This window comes from Microchirus variegatus, assembly GCF_963457635.1.
Source record: "Microchirus variegatus genome assembly, chromosome: 1".
In the NCBI taxonomy this organism is placed as follows: domain Eukaryota; kingdom Metazoa; phylum Chordata; class Actinopteri; order Pleuronectiformes; family Soleidae; genus Microchirus; species Microchirus variegatus.
In genome coordinates this window covers 1,180,650-1,202,389 of record NC_139802.1, presented here as the reverse complement: position 1 = coordinate 1,202,389, position 21,740 = coordinate 1,180,650, and the positions used below count along the sequence as shown (strand labels likewise).

Here is a 21,740-nt window from a genome sequence, read left to right as displayed (position 1 = left end):
TGACATTCTGCAAACACTGTCACTTTCCAGATTTCAGAAAAAGACACAGCCAGTCGTTGTGATTCTAACATTATGTTAGTGTTGAATAACTGCTTTACATTGTACCGATGATAGAAATGACAGCATGTGGCTGCAGTGTGATGCATTACATAGTAACACAGCACTGTGCTATAGAGAGATTCCCCACTGTCTAAACTCATGAATGAGGTACAACAGCAGCACACAATAATAATAATACAGCACTCAGGATTGTTGTAGCGGTGAGGGAAGCTTTAGAGGCCAGTCTCTGTTTCTGTGTCGTAAAAGGAACAATTCCACAACTTGGTTAACACATACATTAACGTCTTTAATGAGACTTAAATGAGGAGATTGATGCCTCGTGTGTGAAGTCACAGCTGGCAGCCATGTAGCTTAGCTTAGCACAAAGACTGGAAACAGTCGGATGCAAGTGGCATTGTTCTGAAATGAAATGCTTGACATATTTGTTTAAAGCAGTCTCAGTTGGACCAGTTCCACTGTTCTTCCATTACTTATTTAACTTGTAGAATAACTGTAGCCAAACCCTGCGCTCAATACTGTAAATCTGTGTTTTGTAGTAGTTAAAACACTACAAGTTAAATTCCTGAAATAACATCGTCCAGCAACACAATGGCCCCTTTTCTCCCTGCCATCCAATGATTTCCTGAAACCTTCAGCTGACTGTGTAGAATTACACCACACAAAATATCACTTTCAGCTACAGAATAATCTAAATCAAAAACCAAGTTAATTAAAAATGAATCAATCAAACTCTAATAAAGTTGTTGTGATATTGGTAACTGAAAAACAGCTGCACCCTTCAACCACAGCTGAGACAGACTTTGCAGGACAATGAAGATGGAGAGTGGCGGTCTTGAATCTCAAGCTGCTCTGACCACCACGCTCCGGTGAATGACATCATATTGACAGTGCATTGAATTTTTTTTTCCTCCATCTATTCCTGAACTTTGGCATCTGAGCTGTGAGGTCACTTATCAATAAATAGATTGAATTCCAGTTGGTTGATTATTCCAGGCTGAGGGAAAATGACCTGCTCACTTATCTTTGAAAACTTCATGCAAAATAATAAGTTGAAATCAAACCAAACCAAACCCTTTGCTAGAAGCAACATTAACGAACAAGCTTCGTATGATGAACAAGCAGAGCAGAGGCACAACATGAATACATGAGGTTGCTCTGTATACTATAGGCAGAGGGAGACGGGTTAGGATAGGTGTTGTTAATGTGTGGAGAAGGGAGTGATACGAGGAGTGATACGAGGAGTGATACTAGAAGAAAATATATGAAGGAATGTACGTTTCAGGAAAGAAAGGAATGAGAAGAGCACTTAACTCTTCCTGCTTGTCTTTTCTCACTCACAGTCATTTTCCCGAAGGACATTGTACATGTTGACAGTGAAGCCAGATGGCTTTTCATTATTCCTCGTTGGCCGCCCAAACCCTTCATCCTCATCATCTCCATCCTCGTCATCATCTGCATCCCTGTCTCTCTCCTCCTCCGGCTCAGTGCTGGACTCCCCGTCCTCCTCGTCACACCGGTCTCCAGCACCTTCCCTCTCAGTCACTCTTCCCTGTAGTGCCATGATCTCTGGCAGGTCCGGGTGATTTTCCCAGTGCTCTGTGGACCACAAATAGTTTTTAACAATAAATCCGTTCCACCCGCCTGCTGTTTTAACTGAAGCTGTAACTATGACTCATAGAAAAGCATATTTTACCTCTCAGGCAGCTGTAGCCAAGTGGTCTGAGGCAAAGGCACAATCTGCCGTCGATTGCCAACCGCAGGAGACTATTCGCAGCACGATAAACATCATTGCGAGCTGCTTTTGCCGTCTTATATCCTCGCCTCTCTGCCCAAGCTAAAGTGATTAAAGCAACAGGTCTTAATGATGAACATACTATTCTAAGTTGATCACAGATTATAAGCAATACCTGTGTAAACGAAGCACCATAACGACTTGCTCCTCTGTGGGAGGGACCTTCATTTTTCACCAAAAACTGGTTAAAATCTATTATAATACACTTGTTTAATTGAAATGATGAACAGTTTCCTGTTTATTTATTCATACCCAATCTCGCATAAAATAAAAGCAGCAGCACACTGAAGCGGTCCTTATGCAGTGACTTTCTCTTCCCCCTCTCTCTGATGGCTTCACACAGACACAGGTGATGTGAAAGTAACTTGAGTAAATGGCAAACTCAGTGGGCTATGTGCAAAATGTCCTTTTTGAAACTAAAGATGTGTTCCTTGGCAACACGAGGGCCCAATGACAGAGAAAGTCCCTGTATGTACAGATTGTACATCCTACCGAAGAAAGCGGTGAAACTGAAGTGCATTTGGGATTTACAAACAAAATTATTTGATTTACATTAGTGCTGGGCATGTTAACGCATTAACGGCGGTTAACGGCGTCAACGTTAACGCACATAACGTGTGACTTCATGTTTACATGCCTTGGCATCTGAGTCCAGGCACCGTTTAGCAGTTAGCTCCGTTTGCTCCTTTAGAGTCGAACTGGAGCGATCGGTTTATTGAACGAAAAGAGCAGCGCTACAAGTAACCGGCGTACCTGTGCACTGCGTATGTGTGCCTCTGTTTATAAAGTTTAGCGTTACTTATGAGACTAATATTAACAATCGGGAGTCACATGACGCGTATTTTACTGGTCAGTCGTCATGGAAATGCGACATGCGTTAATATGCGTTGTTCAGCTGCCCAGCACTAATTTACATGAAATACAGGTAGCAACATCTTAAATACGTGTTTTTTTGGATATGGTGACTATCAATCATAGACTAGTGTTACTGTTGAATCATCTTACCCTCACACACATCCCAGGCAGTCCAGGGAATTGTGTCTGAGCCCTCGTGTCTTAGATGGGCTTCTTTCTCCAGCAGGCTGGGATGTTGGAGCTTAAGCGCAGAGAGGAAGGGAGTCCTCTCACACAGGTAACCTACGGAGCTGTAGGGCTCCTGCAGCTGAGACACTGGGTAGATACCTGCCAGAATCTAAAAACAAATATTTTTTTGAAAAAGGTAGTAACACACTAAAAGTTGAGAATCCATTACATGAAACAACGCTCGTGTTTTGTTGTACTGTGACTTCATTGTGTCTTTCAAAACGATCTTGGTGATCCTGATACATGAAATTCAGTTTGTACCTGCAACTGTTTGTTGACTCGCGAAGGAAACACCAGCCCAGGACAGTCGCAGAGTTTGACTGTTGGGGTGAGGTAGTAGGTCTGGAAGTATTTGGTGTGACCTGGGGTTCGAGACACACTCACCACCTTCCTCCCCACCAGGCTGTTAATGACAGATGACTTGCCAACATTGGGAAAACCTGGAAAAAAAGGATGATCTTTATGATGAATCTTCAGTATCAACAAGTTTTGTTTTCTCTGCTAACAATAGCCTGTAGTAGTGCTAACAGAGTGCTGGGTGGTATATTTTATAATGGTTACACGGTATATCACGGTATTCTTTATGCTTGAGCATGAGTGAGTGCTCAACAATGCGTTAAATAATGCACTCTGTCAATGTGGCTGCATGGCTGAATATCTCTAACACATGGTTGTACCTATACAGCCCAAAGTGAGAACGCCATCTTTGTAGAGCTCCTCTGACGGGCTGCTCATCTCCATGGAACTGTCACTCTGATGCTCCACCAGCACAGACTCCGCTCCGTCATCTGCTTCCTCCCCATCGCGTCTCTCAGCATCAGCGTCTCTCAGAATCTTCTGCTCCCAGCTGGACAGGTCGACTGTGAACAGATGAGCGAGTGGAGTGAGTGTTAGACAAACTGCTGCATGGGTCACTCACTACACAGGTTTTACTATGTGTGCGACAGATAAAGAGCAGATTCCCACCTCTCCCTGTTGTGATCTCCCGACAGGCCTTTAGAATGTCTAGAGGACCTCCAGCGTTACTCCAGTCAGCCTTCCTCCTCATCCTCTTCTTCTGGAGCACTGCAAGTGAGTATTTTTAAACAGGTTATTCTGATATTACACCAGAGTAACGTCATTGATTGGCTGACTGAAGTGTTTTTTCGATTTCCCCCGTCTGTCTGATGCCAAATTTCACTTCCTGCAGTCTGCCTCTCCTCACCTGTGCTGTACGGCTGCCCACGGTGGGAGGTGAAGGAGACTATTTGCAGGTGGGGGAACTGAGATGTCATGTAGTGTTTCCAGGCAATCACGAGCGGGGGAGGACACAGGTCGGCTTTGTTTAGAACCAAAACCACCTGCTTCTGCAGCTCTCCTGAGATGTAGTGGTACAGGTCTGGGGGGAACTGCAGCACCTGGGGGGGGTTTACGTGAGGACACATATTATTAAAATAGCAATTACATCATGTTCAACAAATAAGCCAATATATCCTTTCATTTATAGGCTGCAGGCAAGCTGTGCCATTTTTAACTTTGCCATTAACCTAGAACCTCTAAAAAGAGGAAGTGAAATCACTTCTGAAATAATATCAGCAGTGACAGTGATAAATAGAGTACAAAGTGTCAGAAGCAAAAGTCTTACAATATGATATTTGGAATTCAGTTTAACTTTGAATCAGAGCTAAACTCTTAATTACATATATTGGACAGAAAAGTAAATCAAATACAAAGATTTCACTAACCTACAATTATTTTTGATTGATCCTAATTGTCTTCATCTAATTCCATTTTCTGTAAAGACTTTTCTAAAAATCTTATACTCAATTTTACTTTGATTATTTCAGCATCGACACACGGTCAGAGCTATTTCACACCGACAGCGTGAAAAACATATTCCAAGTGAATATACAAATGGATAAATAAAAACACAGTATTAGGAATAAAGAAGGATCATGACCATGTCTCCATCTAGTGGCCAGATCCAATCTGAAGACTTCATTTCATTGAAAGATGACCTACCGGGTGCCTGATGTCCACAATGAGCAGAATGACATCAGACATCTCCAACACTCTCCATAACTGCCTCCATGTCTACAGCAAAAGAAAAGAGAGGGAAGCATGGTTTATTTTAACATTATAAATAAAACAATAATACAAAAGCAGGCTTTTAGCTAGGATTTTTTTAGAGGGTTGGGCTCACTTTTTGGGCATTTTTCCTCAACAATCAAAACTACTACTTGTATGAACGACATAAACATATCACAACCGATTCAGAATGATCCTGATTAAATCTAAATCTTAATGCAACTGGTCTCTCTTTGCTGCTTCTACCCCACCTCCCCCTTTTCCTTTTCTCTCCCCCCTTCTGTGCCTCACCTCTCCTGTCCCAATTTTCCTTTCACCCCAACCTGCCGAGGCAGATGGCTGCACATCTCTGATTCTGGTTCTGCCGGGAGTTTCTTCTCTCCACTGACACCTAGTGCCTGCTCACTGTGTGAACCGTTGGTTTTTCTAATGCATGTTGTGATTTGGCACTTTTAACTGAATTTAAATTGAACTCCAGTTCTCTTCCTAATTAAGCGAGTGATCCTCTGTGTCTTTTCCACAAAGTGTCTTTGTTGTGTGGCATATGCAACCAAAAAAATACAATCAGCAGTTTTTAAAAGGTGTGTGACACCAACCCACTGACTCCTCTCTCTACGCCTCACTTCAGCTGTAACTGCTGCTGCAGCAACGACTCTTTACTGTTTTTATTTGTCTCATGTGTCACAAACACAGCATGTCGTACACCTGTTACAAAGTAAAAGCACTCAGCACAGAATTTCATCTCCCCGTTTCCATACTTTTTTTTCATGGCTGGAATAGCGGCTCGCACTGTTGACATGCAGCAAAAAGAGTAAAACGTTTGCCCTGCAAAGAACTGGCGATCTGTCCAGGGAATATCCTGCCTTTTGCACTATGTCAGCTGAGATTGGCTCCAGCAGCCCTCATGATCATCATGTGGTGGATAAAGAGGTAGACAATTAATGAATTAATGAATGAATCTCAGGCTGGCTTCTGCAGGAGTGCATGTGGCACAGCGAGAAACAACTGTGTGTCAGTACGTCATACAATCACACGTCCAAAAACCAGAACTATCTGTTTAACAGGTGTAAAGACTCTCCTATTGTGATGGTTACGTGGAAGCTTTTCTGTCCAAGACAAATTCCCGTTAGACAAATAATGTAACTTTGAATCTTTGCCACATTCATATAATTTTTCACCCTCTGTACTGCTTAAATATCCATCGTCTCTAGATGAATGAGAATCACCGATTACATCACCAAGTGCTACAGCCCTGCTGTGATGTGCTGCCTGAGCTCAGCCCACACACACATTGAAATAAATGATCTGCAGGCTTTTTGGCTTTGAAACACAGGCTAAGCAATAACCCAGCACGTAGGTAAGATGTGATGATGACTGTTCTCAGTGGAAAACACAATACAAAAATGCATCAAAATAGTTCATAAAATGATGGAATGATGCTTTTACTTCATCGTATGTGACCACCACTTACATATTTTGTACCATTCATTTTGCACAGGAATGGTACAGGCAAATTAAGAGTTCTTCTGCACTAAATCACCAAGATAGTCTTAGATTTTCTGCCTCATAAAACATTGCTCTTGTATAACAAATACTTGTGTGAGTACCAACCAACTCTGCTAGTATAGTCTGCTAAGTTACATACCTCAAGATTGTGTTCAAAGTGGCTGAGAGAGCCAGGTGGGTTTCTGGAGTGCAGATCATCGAGATACTCTCTGAACGACTTCTCTTCTTTCCTCAGCAGGCTCTCTCGTGTCATATCATAATTCCAAGATGGCCGCCGTGGGAAACCAAGACCTGGCAGTGGATAATCAAGTTTCAGTGTGTCACGTAGAGACCAAAACTATTGACCTAATCTGTGCATCCATTTGTGGAAAGTTTTATTTATTTATTTGACAGCTGTACCTTTCTCTGAGGGATAGATGTCATTGATGTTGATTTCGAGTTCTTTGTCTGAGACTGGCTCCAACGTCTTCTCCCTGGCCAGCTTCTTTCTCTTCTCCACATCCTCTTTACTCTCTTTCTCAAAGTGCAGTCGGAATCTGAGGAGAGGAATAATAACCATTTAAATTGAAACAATTGCCAATGTTCAATTTGACTTAAACGAGAACTATTACATTTTAGAGAAGATCATTTAAAGTACGGCCTCTTATTTATTGCATGACCCGACTATAATTGGCTATCAAGTAAAGTTGTAAGCATCCTCCTGCTGATACATGAAGTTAATCTTTTTATGATGATAATAAGTCACACAGTGATCTATATTTATCTCCGCCACATTTTTGTTCATAATGACACGGCCCACTCACCTGTTGGGGTCATGTCTACCATCTCTACTAAAGGGCTGCTGGTTTATTCTCCTAATATCAGTGGTCTCACTGTCTGAGGTATCTGACTGACGATCTCCTCCTCGCTCCACACTGGCATTGCGACTGCTAGGCCCAGAACCTGTGTCACCTTTGAGGAGCAAAAAAAATCAAAACACCGCACACTTCAATGCACTTTCTTTCTTTTAAATGGATGTTACATTTACCAAATCTAACAACATTGATTAGTGAAGTAATAGACCATAATAATCAGTAACTATTTAGACAAAGAATTGTTTTAGTTGTATTTTCCTTTTAAGCAAGAAAAGCTTCTTTACATGAGCACATTCTGAAAATGTTTACCATTCAAGACTTCAGGATGTCAGTTTGGACTATTTTACTAGTTTATAGACTAAACAATCAATGTGATATGTGAATAATCAGCAGTTGACGCTGACCAACATTCACTGATATAATAAGACTCATGCTTTCCATGTAGAAAATTAGAGTTACTTGTTTCCAATTATTCTGACGTTAGTAACTCTATACTGTTGCCCTGCACCGTTTAACCACAATGCACAGATCACTTGACCTTGCTTAATATAAATCGATCTACCCTATTATTGTACATTTGTTGATATTTATAATTATTTGAATTTGGATTTAGGACATACTGTTCAGAGAATAGATAATAAACTTGTATGTTATACGCATGAAATACGAGTGTAAATTAATGTTAGTGAATTCATTGCGATATATTAAAGTGTCAGGTCTAATATTGGAATAAGTACTCAGTATTATGATTATTTTACTACACTTGGTGGTAATCAAGGCCAGGTAGGTTAATGTATATGGCAGCTTTCATAGTACTTTACATAACGGCAATTAGCTGAAGAAGCTCAAGATATTACAAAGCACTTCAACAATCTTTCAAACACATACACACTTACAGCACCTGGACATATTGTCTTATGAACACATTGTCATGTCGCTTGGTGTTGTGTCTACTATTGTTAACCATTAAAACCGGTCAGAGTGTGCGTTTTTAACCCTTCTGCTGACACAAGCAAGTCAGCTTTTTCATAATGTTTGTACGCTGTTAAGATTCAAGAGTATAAGTTAGTAGAGCTAGCTAATACAGAACACGGAGGTTAACTTAACAGGTTCTCGTGTTTCCAGCCAAATAAATCTAAACTTTAAACAACAGACTCACTGCTAAGCTAACAGCTTGCTGATAAAGTGCGCTTAGTTAGCCGAGGAGCATGAACCGCTAGCTAACTGCCAACGCTAGCACGGTAAGGCTAAAGGCAAATGTAGTTACCCCTCTTTCTCTCCCGTTTGACTTGCAGTTGTTTCTTCTTCTGTTTGTTGCTGAATGGCTTTTTCCGGGGCATACTAAAAAACGAGCTGGGTAATATAGTATTTAAAAATCTATAAACTATATATTCCTGCCTACGGCTTGACACGCAGTTTTGCGTTAGTCGTTATTTACATGGGTGAAGTTTCTCGACTCCTACACTTTTCAGTGACGCCATGTCCACTGCAGACTGCAGCGCGCGGTGGGCGAAACTAAGTACAAGTGATCACAAACCAAGCGATCGTTGGTCATTTTTTACTTTTTTTTTATAAGATTGTTCAGTTCAGATAGCTTATCTGCGAGTAACCAGTCTCAATCCGAGTATCTTAACTCAAAGCAACTGTGAAGATTTGTGTTTGAAGATGGGTAAACCCCCTCCTCTTTTGGTACTGTCCACTTTTGTAAACACCTCACACACATTTGCACATTCCTGCAGAGACACGCTTCCAATAATAAACTGAATCACATACCTATATGTTTTAGATACACAGCATGTTTTCCTTTTCTCCGTGTATTTCTTCGACTGTAATATAATTAAAAGTACTAAATAAAACGTATAAACAAATATAAATACATAAGATTCAATCCTTATATGGATGTAGGTGTTATCAATAAGGTAATTGACAATATCAATCAAATCTTATTAATAGGTTTCTATTGAATGTCTGATTTGGTTAGGATTTTACATTGTATTATTGACAGATAATACATCAATTAATAAAATGAAGGACAAGCATAAATACATACTTATAATGTATCAGGTTTTGTAATTGTAATTTGCAACCCTCATCCTTCACTAGGCTTTTAAACCAAGAATCACAAAAAAATAACTTGATATATCAGAATTGGGATTTAATATCCCAATTCAAAGGACAGATGAAGTTGTATGTACCTGCATATGCAATATGCATTTAATGTAGCATTAATCTGGGACAGAAAAAAACTGCCAATGAGAACATTTCACAAGGTTTATTGTATTAAAAGCAGAAAACACCCCCACAATTTTTCTGATGTGTCAGTATGTCTATAAAGAAGCATTATAAATGTTATTGTGGAAGTTTTATAACAAATACACATTTGAATAACATTACTTATGGAACATATGCACAAAGCAGTACACAAAAGGATCACACGAAACATGAACTGGCACATTACTCCCCCGAAGGTCATGTGAAGGCCTGTCAGTGGGTCCAGATAGGTTTATGGATTACCACATCCCTTTAATATACAATCATTATTTACGAACTGGTAGTATATATCTATATATACTTGATTGATATTTTTCTTTCCTGAAAAAGAAATAAGCTCTAAATCCCTTTGAGGTTAAAAATAATTCAAAGCAGTCACATAATTTATAACATCATAAAGGCAATAACACAGTAAAAACTGAAAGACTGTATGAAAGTATAAAAAATTACCTTCACAATTAACTACCAATTTCAACGACAGAGAGACCATAAATTGCTATGGTCAAGTCTGTATTTGTCGGGAAGAGTAAGAGGTGATAAAACAACAGAAGCACTGTTTCTTTGATTCTCTTCCTCTTGTAAAACCATCACTGTGATGGACAAACATACTTTATTGCAGCTTTTACATGCACTTTATACCAAGACAGGACAGCTAAGCAAAGGGAAAACAAATCAAAGTCAGAAAGACAATAAGAGACAAACTAAAACAAAAACCAAAATTATAGTCTTCAGTACACTGAGTCACCATTATCACTGTCCTGACGGCCTGAAGCCACTGTTCAGGAACAGTTAAATGTTCCAAAGTTATCTTAGTATTGCTTTTATCCGTTGACTCGCCATCCTCTATTTCTTGCATTCTTGAATTAATTTTAACCTCCCCGTCCCCCACGCTCGCTCCTTTTCTTCACCTCTAAGAGTTGAGGTGCTCCACTTGAATGGTGGATGCTGACACAGTGAGACAGAGGTCCTTGTGAGAAGCAATGTCAGCCACGCTGACTGGTTTGTACTGGATGTCACTGGCAGACACTGTCTTATACTGGTGCAGGTCAAATGGACAGGGGATGTTGTCTGTCTGAGGGTAGTTACCCTGGCTCTGTCCCTGCTGACCTCCACCCGCTCTTCCAGCTCCCCCAGCGCGGCTCGATCCTCTATCTGTGCCCTCAATGCGGCTCTGAGCGCCAGCCTGACCCTGGGTTTGGCGCTGGTTCTGTTGTTCCGCCTGTGCTGCCGCGACTGCTGTTGCAGTCAACTGGTCTGGGTTGTGTTTCTCCATGTGTTTCACCAGATACGTCTCCTGAGATGAGGGGAGGATAGGCAGAGGGGAAACAGTGGACATGTGACTACATGGTGTAAAGTAGGTGCCAGGCGTCTGTTGCCAGTGAGTAGATTCATAATGTTTCATGTAGAAATGCTCTTCAGAAATGGACATTTGTCTTACTGAGGTATACGTGCGATTGCAGAGACCACAGGAGTAGATTCTGGCATGTTTGACCGTGTGCGTGGACATGTGCACCTCCAGGCTCGCTGCATCTACATATCCTTTATTGCAGTTGGTGCACTTGTAGGGCTTGTCTTTGTTGTGCTGACGCCGGTGGGACTGAGGAAAAAAAATGTTAATCAAGACAGGAAAAAAGCTAAAGTAGGTTCACAACACAGTCTTAGTGTTTTGTGGTACGGGGAAATAACACAGACATGACATGCACTGCTTGAGATCTGAACCCTTTCGCACCTGTAAATTTGAGAGTTGAGTGAAGGACTTCTCGCAGCCCGGATGGATGCATTTGTACGGTCGGTCTCCAGTGTGAATCCTACATAAAAGCACAAGCAAACACATACGTGTACATACACACTCGTACTCCTATCGCTTTCAGGTGATCTAACCTGACTGCAGTAAAACACACGGGCAAATGAGAAACCCAAGACCAGTGATTCACTTACCTGTTGTGTTGCTGAAGGTGACTGAGCTGTCTGAAGCTCTTTTGACAGTAGGAGCAGGAGTAGGGTTTCACTCCGGTGTGGATACGGACATGCTGTGCCAGATAGCTGGAGTTGGCAAAAGACTTGGTACAGTGGGGACACTTGTGAGGCTTTGACTCTGTGTGATTCCTGATGAGGCCAGACAGGAGGGTGACAGAGAAAGGGAAATGAGATTGTGAGGGTAGAAAGTGAAAAGACAAACAACTTCCTTTCAATTTCTCAACACCTTTGAAATCGAGAAGGGACTCTTTGACAAGCACATGAGACATGGAGCCAAAAATACTTATTGGAAACATCACTTAAAAATCTACAGATTTGACACTTGTAAGTTGATTTGGGGAAAACATCATGAATATCTTTCTGACAAATATTGCTATTGACTTGCAGTACAAATGTTTTTTGTTGAATATTGGCCATGTGATCCAAACTCACACTTTAATACAAGGGTAAGAAATTAAATATATGTATTGTTTCAAACATGGATACATTATATATTATAAAATGGTATAAAATAACAGTACAATGAAATATATAACTTTAATATTTGCTAATTGCATTGTTTGAAATTGCAATTATGAGTTGAAAACAATTTATTGTTCTGCCCTAAAATCATCAATGTTACTCCTATATTTATGTATACTTAAGAAGTAGATGATTAAAATGGACAATATAGCTATTAAAATATATTTTTACTTTGATAACATTACTAAGCATAATAATTTCAATGAGAGAAAATCAGTATAAAACTCCACAAATGCAGTTGATAAAAGGACACACACAAAAACATAGCGATGGTATGAAAGCAGAGTACGGCAGCTAAGATCTCTACCGAGCATGGCCATTCAACAGTGAAAGCAAGAGCAAAAAACATCTGTAAGATAACGAGCAACACCATGGATTTGATGGGACGGTTTAATGGAACAAAGCTCATCTTTAAGTTTTAAATTTTGTGTGTCGCGTGAACATCTAAGCGTGTAACGTGTGTGATTGTGTGGAAGAAGCAGAGGGAATGACAGAACATGCAGACGAGTCACAGATGAAGGTGTTTAAAGAGCGAAAAATGTGATGAACACTACACAGGAAAGCAAGAGGTGAGCACAGTCACACAATTGGAAAAACACTGAGGTCAAATATTATAAGAGGTTCATGCATTTTTAATGGCCTCTCTGATTTGTGTATAAATTATGAAGAATCTTTTTATGGATGAAGTCCAACTCAAAAAGGTGTGATTTGAATTCTAATTCTTTCGAGAAATGGTCACTTCTGGGTGGAACAGCATGCGAGCAAACGTCCATGTAGCAATGTAATATGCATCTGCACACCACTGCGCTCTCTTCCCCAGGAGGAGGAAGAGGACACAAGGTCTGGGTTTTCAAGAAGGAACTTGGCAGGACAAGTTGAAAGGACAGGGAACATGGTGCGAGGTTGGGAACAGGAAGTGGGGAAGGGGGGTCTGCAGTACCGTGTGTGCTGCTGTAAATGACTGAGTTGCCTGAAAGATTTCTGGCAGTAGGAGCAGGTGTAAGGCTTGGCCCCACTGTGGATGCGGATGTGCTGGGCCAGGTAGCTGGAGTTGGCGAATGACTTGGCGCAGTGAGGACACTTGTGAGGTTTGGCCTCTGTGTGCGACTTGGAGTGGATCTGCATATCAGATTTACTGAAGAAGGTCGCCGCACACATCCGGCACCTACAGGCGGAAAGACACAGGAATGGAGGGGAGGGGGCGGGTTGGAAAAACAAATGGGTAGAAAAAAAAAAAAGGATACAGAGGAAGGAAATACAAGAAAACAAGAGAAGATGAGATAGGGGGAAATCAGGAGAGGGCGACGAAAGGAGAGAGGAAAATGATGGACAAAATGAGATGTGACAAGAAATGATGACAAAAAAAAGAGAAAGAGAAACCAATAAAGACAAAAATTGGTTCAGGCAATCGAAAGAGACATACAAACAGGGAAAGCTGTTGTCAGAGGAGATATCGACGAAAACTGAAGGGGAAAGGTACATAATTAATTTAAAGAGTGGCAGAGCAGGACGCACGAGTGCTTGAAAGATCACAACTGACAGAGCATGCGATATAAGGACAGAGAGGACAGAAGACAGTAGCCAGTGGTCATGTCCAGTGTGTGCAAAGAGCATCTACAAAGCGTTCATGTATTTGTATCTCAAATACATAAAGAGAAGGAATCAGATGTACCGCTGCAAAGCATATTCTGCCACAACATGCAGTGAAGTGTGTTTAGAAGAGTTGTGCATGTGTGTGTCAGACGCTTATATCAAGCAACGGCAAGTTCATCGATAAAAAGCGCAGTATCTCTATGCTGATTTGGACAGGGCACAGAGAACAGGTGTGCTTGCATTCCAAAGCTAGAGAAACAATTAGTGGGAATAAAATAAACAGCTGGTGATGGTTATCATTTATCGACATCTTACCTGTATGTCTTTGTGCTGTCTTTTGGACCATGGTCTTCGTCTTCATTGGATAGGTCATATGGGTCTCCACTGTGATGCTGCAAAGATGCCACCTACCGAATACAAAATTCTTATTTATTGGATTAATGGACTACATTAGTCATTTATTTGCATCTATATTTTCCTACCTGGCCACCAGCTGTCAAATGTGCCAGTACTAGCGTTTCATGTCCTCCAGCAGGACCAATATGGGCTACCGTCGTCAACTTCTTCTTTCTGCCTCGTTTGGAGGGCGTTGGCATCACAACAACATGGGACGTCCCATCCAACTCTTTTTTGTCTACAAAATCATAAGAAGAATGTTGAGAGGAAAGAATTATCTTGTTGAAAATGTCAGGTGCAGGAAATCAAAAGTCTTTAATTGTTCACGTACAACGGACTTTTTAAATCGGCTTAAATCGGATGCTTTGTTCTTTCTGAAGGACAACGTCTTCACAGAATGGTGCACATGAATATTTCAAGGTGACACATAAGCTTTCATTTGTGAAAAAAAATGTTACTTTACCAACTAAATTATGAACATATGAACAGATAACTCCAACAACAAGCTGAAGAAAATCAGGTGGAAAAAGAACTAAAATATTGTACTCAAAAGTACCAATAGTTTGATGAAATATTACTCAAGTAGAAGTAAAAAGTAGTTCATTTGAAATGTACTTTAAGTAAAAGTTACTTAGTTACTCTGCGTGGGGTGTGAGGGTAGTAGAAATATGACAAGAGGTCAGAAATCCAAAACTATTTTGGAGCTCACGCAGGATATTACGTCACTTTTGGCCTCTATGTTCACGCGCCAGTGGTTCTGGTGTATATTTTCCCCCTGTAGGTCTTCATTGTGCTGAATTTTAAATTTTTACTCACTAACGGATAGGATTTATAAAGTAACTAAGTACAATACTTGAGTCAATACGTACTCAAGTAAAATACAAAATCCTGATTTTAAATTGTACTTAAAAAATACAAAATACACAAAAAAAGTATTCAATAAAGTAACTTGAGTAAATGTATTTTGTTACTTTCCACCTCTGAAGAAAATGTAATTTTACTTTTCCTCCCTAGACCTGATGAAAACGGTCACATTTGGGATCGTGTTTGAAAAAAACTTTCTATGACAAAGAAACTAAAAAAAAACATACTGCTTGAGGATGTCACCACATATCTATCTCTATATTTAATCAATCAAGCAATGATGCAGGTAACTGTTGTTTGCAGCCCGTGTATGTGGTAAGCATGTGTGAGATGACGTGTATTTCACCTGAAGAATGGAGCGCTGAAACGATCATGGTTGTTGCTGGATGACCAGACACAAACGACTGAGAGGAGGTGGGAGAAACTAGTGTTCCTTGAGGAGTTGTGATGACTAAACCCGCTGAGAGCAGAAAGAAAAAAAAATCACATGTTATTGAGAAAACTGCAGGCAGTGTTTAACACAGGAATTCAAAGTTGATCATTGTGGATGGTTTTCGGGTCCAGACTTTCTTAGTGTGTGGTTTCCTAAACTGGATTAACAACATGCTATGAGCATGAAAGCTATCGTCACTGATGTTTTCTTTTGGCCAACTTCTTCCTGTTCACTGCTGACATTAGTATTCTGTCACTTCAATTAAAGATGGGCCATTTATTCACTGACAAACAGACAAATCTCATGAGCCTCTTTGTGAAGTTCAGACTAGATAATGAGATAGATAGATAGATAGATAGATAGATAGATAGATAGATAGATAGATAGATAGATAGATAGATAGATAGATAGATAGATAGATAGTTTATTCATCTCACAGAGAAATTCACATATGGGATACTGGAGACTTGACCATTGTCACTCAGTAAACACTCTTGATTAGTGATAGTTGTCAGAATAAAGAACTGTATCTGCCTTTTCCATTGTTTTTTTTTCAGAACAGTAAAATGCAGAAGTGAGAGGGACGTTTCAGTCATGTGACTTAACATCCTTTTATTAGCTGAAACCGTTGTCATTCGCATCTACTTTTGATTGAAATGTCAACTGTTTTGTGAAAATTGCACATAAACCAGGATTAATGACAAAACAGTGCTACTGTTATATTATTTGAGGAAAGCCCTAAGGTTGCAGCACAAATGAAGACAGACGGGGGTTCGGTCTACAGTCCAGTACAGTCCTTTATCATGCACAACTAAACAGGATCTTACTCCAAACAATTACAGTCCCAAACAGAGAGAGACTGACCTGCTGTCATGATGCCTGTGGAAGGGACAGGCAGCACCGTGATGTTCTGGGTGCTGTGAGGAGGGTGAAGGTGTGCCGCACTACCAGCCTGCCCTCCGCCATCTGTCTTAACCCCAGGAGTAGGGATGGTGAGGAGAGCTGTCTGATAGTGGGACGCAGAGGAAGAGGAGAAAGAGGCATTCTTTTCCTGTTGCTCCTTCATCTTGTTCAGGAACATGGCATTCTCAATCTGTTGGGAGAGAGGATATTTGATCAGATATTGATCTGAACCTGCCTGACTCTCCTCCAGTCCTCTTTTTCTGGTCAAATGAAATTATTTAGCTCTGACATGCCAGATCTGGAAATACTCTTTCAGGAGACTCTGGATGTTTCGAGTCAAGCCCCTTTATTTGTACCTGTAGGTGTATTTGTCTTGCAGTTTTAAGACAGAGACATCCTTGAACAAACATCTTACAGACTGCACAGACATGACAAACAGAATAAGTGACATCAAAACACACTAAAACTAAGTAAAAAAAAAGAGTGAGATAAGAAATTAACGAAAAGAACAACAATACTAAACCATAAAACATCGATATACAAATGTACTTTAAATAAAAAATCCAGACAATGTGACAGAATTAGCACCAAAACTGATTCAAAATAAGTGATGTGTCATCTGGAAGTCAGCTGTTGGCCATGCACCACAGCTGCAGTGCAGGGTGAGAAAAAAAAGTCACAGAATATATCATCCATCCATTCATTCATTGTCTACCACTTTATCCTCACATGAGGGTTGTGGGGCTGCTGGAGCCAATCCCAGCTCACATAGGGCAAAAGGTGGGGTACACTCTGGACAGGTTGCCAATCCATCGCGTGGCCAACATACAGAGACAAACAGCCATTCACTCACACACCTACGGTCAATTTAGAGTTTCCAATCAACCGCTGCATGTTTTTGGACTGTGGGAAGGAAGGAAACTGGGAAAACCCAAACACACACTGAGAGAACATGCAAACTCCACACAGAAAGGTCCGAAATAGGATGCAAACTGGCAACCTTCAATCTGCAACAGTGCTTGCAACGTACACCACCTTGTGGCCCACACAATACATCATGTTCCTTAGAACTCATCTGCTTTTAAAGTAAGAAAACATAATAAACCTGTGGGTTCCAATGGGTTCCACTAAATGTCCGCTGAGCTGACGTCAGCTGATGCTGCAGGAAAAAATGAACCATCTTTATAAACAAATGATTATTGACACTTAGCAGTAAAAGGTTATTTACCATGTTAATTACCGTCAGGGAAACGATGACATAGGGGACTGCCATCATCTCCCTTGACAGTGTATTTGGTGTATTTTTGTAGTTTATTTTTGCCGGTAATGCGTTCGAATCAATGGTAGGTGTAACAAGAAGTCATTACCGTGGTGCTACAACAAATGTGAGAGCCCTAACATGTACTTTTCATCTTGTGTGCAGTCTTACCTGTCCTGGCACCGTTGGGACAGGAGACCAGAAATATGATGAATTAAAATGAGAATCCTCCATCATTTCTGCAAGGACACAAAAAGAGCAACAGTTAAGTAACTTCACACACTTCAGTGAAATAGTCTGGTTTGTTGATCTATGAACAAGAGAGTAGGATCCAACTTTATGGTCTTTGTAGATGTTGTAGTTTGTGGTGCAGATGCAAGTGATACATTATTTGAATAACTTTGTAACATAAGGCAATACAATTCAAGAGCATTACTAACTGTAACTGCCAAAGAGCCTATAAAGTGAAATCAAGTCTACAACAAAACTGACGATAAGAACCATTGTCAGTGTTGGATTTGTTGCAGAGCTTTTGCTTTACGCTGATCATTTTGGCAAGTTGTATCTAACAAACCCTCAACACAACACATGTAGTCTACATTAACAACACAGAGACGCATGACACTACTAGCAGAATGATTAAGAAATGGTACTAATGACTAATTAAGTGGCCCATTACTTTGCAGTGTAATAGGGAAGACATAATGACAACATATAAATATGAAACTTGAATAACGTCTAATGTTTAGTGGCTCGTTCCTGGACTATTACATGGACCCTGGATTATTTAGTGGTAAATGTATTAGACCGGAATTAAACATTAGAGGTAGGCACCATGAAAGTTAAATATCAAGTGGAATAATGAAAGTCATATTTTAACATAAAGGCCATTCTTTAAGATGAGTAATAAGGCTGGAGCCGCCTCTAGGTGCTTAGCATAGTTATTTAATATTACATTTTATTGGTGCGTACTCCCCGACAGAATTACAAATAGGCCCATTTCACCGCAGATAACGTAACCGTCCATTGAAGGAAAAGCATAACTGTTGCTAATCATTAATCATAATCATAATCATTAATCCAGAAAATAATGGACAGCTCAATTGATTATGAATGTGACAATTGAACTGTTGGTGCCAGACATGCTCATCTGACCATTAAAAAAGAAAAAAGGAAAGAGAAGAATGACTAGACTGGTTTGAGATGACAGAAAGATCGCTGCTTGTCAGAACCGAGGTATGCAGAGGATTATCTCTGAGCTAAACATATTATACAACCAATGTCACACCTTGAAGCACATGCAAAACCACATAAACTGCCACTCTCACCATTTGATATATATGTGTGCCATGGGTTACTTCATTAAAATGGCCTGTGTGTGTGTGTGTGCAATTCTTGACAGAGTCAAACTCATGTCTATATACTAAACCAGGGCTATTCAACTAACATTTCTGTAGGGCAAGCTTTTTCTGAAGGCTGTCCAGCCAGTGGGCCGGTCAACCCCTGTACTTCTATTTTGTGTTGCATGTACAGTAAACGGATGCAAATAGATACAAAATGTGTTAAATTAGTTACTATTTATTTATTGAAATAGCTGCTAGTTTTGTGCTAAAAAGGTAAGTAACAAAACCACCAACATCCAGGTACAATACAATTTGCGTATAGTGCAAAAAGGTTACAGTACCAAAAACATTTGGGTATAACAGTCACAATGGGCTCTTATAAAATTAAAGGTAACAATGTAAATAACATTAAGGTGCAATGGCCACAAAGATATTGCAGAAATATAAGTAACAGTACCAATAATATTCAGGTACGATTGCTGCAGTTGGCACATAGTGCAAAATATTCTGGTAGATATATAGGCTGCATACAATTACAGCCAAAGGGGACGCAAAGTATCACAAAGTGTTAGAAATAGGCGAAGCTACGTTTTTATTGGCTTTTTAATAATACATTCATTATTTATGGGTTAATGGCCCGCGGGCCGGTCCAAATTGCTTGAAGAGCCTGATTTGGCCCCTGGGCCTTAAGTTGAATAGCCTTGTACTAAGCTTGTACTATATAAAAAATGTATATTGTATGTATTATTCTATTTGTTAAAATTTCTAATACAAATAATAAAAAAAGATATATAAAAATGCATTGAATGTTTTTCAAATGTGAACATTACCTGGAGAGAGAAAGGCCATTAGGTGAGTTAGAAATATAATGTTCATGTTAAGCCCAGGGTTGTTTATACCATAAGTTGATGTGATGTACTAGTTGTTTCCTGACTTAACTTCAGCTGTAAAATCTGGGTTTTCGACGGCGTCAACATACGAATGCAGTATTTAATATAATCAGTGTATTTGTATCAGAACCAGCAAGCTAGCTAGCAACGAGTGGAGGTAGCAGCAGCAGCAGCAGCGGCGGCAGCATATGTCAGCAGTTGTCTCTACGTGTGATGAAATGTCAACAATCAGTCGTGTATAATGTTCACAGTCACAGAGACACAGCTCAACAACACCGTGACTCCATTTCGGCCCTTTTGCTTGTTGAAGTTAATCAGAGCCGCCGTGTCGATTAACATACAGTTAGCAGCTCAGGGTGAGTGAGTGTGTGTGTGTGTGTGCGGGGATAAATAACAAGGGGAAAAAAACCGAAGCATGAAGAAAAAAAAAAAAAAAAAACTACAACGAAGAGGAAAAAAAAAACCCAACAGACCATCCTCACAGACTTCCGGCTGTGGAGACGGGTAGGTTTGTAGCAGCAGCGACTCTAGCTGCTGCTACAAACCTACCCCAATTTTTACTACCAACTGCATGAAGGATAGTGGTTTTACCGGAACCGACGAGTCCGTCTCGCTCTCCGAAACTGCCGTACGCCGGGACGATTTGGACACAGTTTCCAAATTTGTCCAAATTCCTGTAAACAGCTTAAGTTTTTTCTATCCTCTGTTTGCTTTTTTTTTTTTTTCTCTCCTTCCTTAAAGATTTTCCTCCTCCGGTCAGGCTGCTGCCTCGTCTGGGCTTCACTTCCTCCGGATGAGGCCGTCAGACAAAAGCGGCCCGGGGTGTGACGTCACTTCCTGTGAAACAGGGCACTCGCTCCTGCTCATGTTTGAATCGTAACAACAACGTGTGTTGACGGCGTTTCTGCTCCCACTGCAACCTTTAGGATGAAAAGAGACATTTTTGTCGTAAAAAAACCCACAAGATGAAGATAATAACACATATAAAGGTTTTTGTACAGACAAACTATATACAATAGTAATAGTCTCTTTCATTTATGACATTTAAGAACTACAACATGTTCAGTTTTTACCCAACCTCTAGACCCCGTAGACCTGGTTCTTCCATTGGGACCGTATCTATGTTCCCCGGGTCCTATGTTCCCCGCTTTGTATGTGACTGGGGAACATAGGACCCTTTCTCTAACCCTAACCCTACCCTTTTTCAAAAAAAGGGTCCCATGTTCCCCTGTCACATACAAAGTGGGGAACATAGGACCTTTTTTTGGGGGAAAACGGGGAACATAGGACCCGGGGAACATAGGTACGACCCCCTTCCATTGTTTCATTGTTTGTGGCAAATTAAAGAAATTAGAATGAACCCACTTTGAAATAAATGAAGCAAATATTTGGATTGTATGTTGTCCGTGCTCAAGAAAAACGGTATGTGGATCCAAAGATGGACAGGACACATCCAAACATGTACTGAATATTGCATTTTACGTCGACATTGGATGTTGCACAAGATATTAAAACACTTTTATTTGTCGCCTTGATCTCTAAAGCTACAAGGAGCCACTGCAGAGCATGAAGAGCCACATGTGGCTCTAGAGCCGCAGGTTGCAGACCCCTGTATTAGACACAGTTTGTTCCTAATAGTGATTGGGAAACGTGTTGGTCTTCAACACAAAGTTCCTTCTCACTAACAAAGTGATTTTTTCCACACCAATGAAATAGTGACGTTCATGCTCTTTCTCTCAGAAACTGTATCGCATCTGTTTCGATCATGTGAGTTTTCACCTATATAGGGCTATTCAACTTAAGGCCCGGGGGCCAGATCAGGCCCTTCAAGCAATTTGGACCGGCCCGCGGCCCATTACCCCATAACTAATGAATGTATTATTAAAAAGCCAATAAAACCGTAGCTTCGCCTATTTCTGGCACTTAGC

The 21,740-nt window shown here is 40.5% G+C and overlaps 2 protein-coding genes across 2 annotated transcripts; both read right to left on the bottom strand.

Moving 5' to 3' along the window:
• gnl1 (guanine nucleotide binding protein-like 1) lies at nt 1-8,827 on the bottom strand. Its single transcript, XM_083894514.1, has 12 exons — nt 8,630-8,827; nt 7,312-7,459; nt 6,908-7,044; nt 6,648-6,799; nt 4,937-5,008; nt 4,140-4,332; nt 3,902-4,000; nt 3,613-3,795; nt 3,197-3,375; nt 2,858-3,044; nt 1,754-1,894; nt 1-1,656 (listed from the first exon to the last, which is right to left on the bottom strand). Exons 1-12 carry the CDS (start codon nt 8,700-8,702, stop codon nt 1,391-1,393), a joined length of 1,830 nt encoding a protein of 609 aa, XP_083750640.1. The 5' UTR covers nt 8,703-8,827; the 3' UTR covers nt 1-1,390.
• A 971-nt stretch (nt 8,828-9,798) lies between these two features.
• Nucleotides 9,799-20,530, bottom strand: znf384b (zinc finger protein 384 b). The gene is made up of 11 exons (XM_083891719.1): nt 20,404-20,530; nt 17,751-17,818; nt 16,283-16,511; nt 15,332-15,445; nt 14,208-14,359; nt 14,041-14,132; nt 13,073-13,297; nt 11,572-11,739; nt 11,363-11,441; nt 11,072-11,230; nt 9,799-10,927 (listed from the first exon to the last, which is right to left on the bottom strand). Exons 2-11 carry the CDS (start codon nt 17,814-17,816, stop codon nt 10,544-10,546), a joined length of 1,668 nt encoding a protein of 555 aa, XP_083747845.1. The 5' UTR covers nt 17,817-17,818; nt 20,404-20,530; the 3' UTR covers nt 9,799-10,543.
• Nucleotides 20,531-21,740: the final 1,210 nt, after the last annotated feature.

Bases quoted from the DNA above. Each gene is read 5' to 3' on its own strand.
- gnl1 (XM_083894514.1), bottom strand. From the start codon at position 8,702: ATGCCCCGGAAAAAGCCATTCAGCAACAAACAGAAGAAGAAACAACTG. The intron at 5,009-6,647 runs GTATGTAACTTA...CTTTTGCTGTAG, and splicing joins ACTTTGAACACAATCTTGAG to ACATGGAGGCAGTTATGGAG. The intron at 3,796-3,901 runs GTGGGAATCTGC...ATCTGTTCACAG, and splicing joins GGAGATCACAACAGGGAGAG to TCGACCTGTCCAGCTGGGAG.
- znf384b (XM_083891719.1), bottom strand. From the start codon at position 17,816: ATGATGGAGGATTCTCATTTTAATTCATCATATTTCTGGTCTCCTGTC. The intron at 14,133-14,207 runs GTAGGAAAATAT...TGTATTCGGTAG, and splicing joins ATTTGACAGCTGGTGGCCAG to GTGGCATCTTTGCAGCATCA. The intron at 13,298-14,040 runs GTAAGATGTCGA...TTCCGCCTGTAG, and splicing joins GACAGCACAAAGACATACAG to GTGCCGGATGTGTGCGGCGA.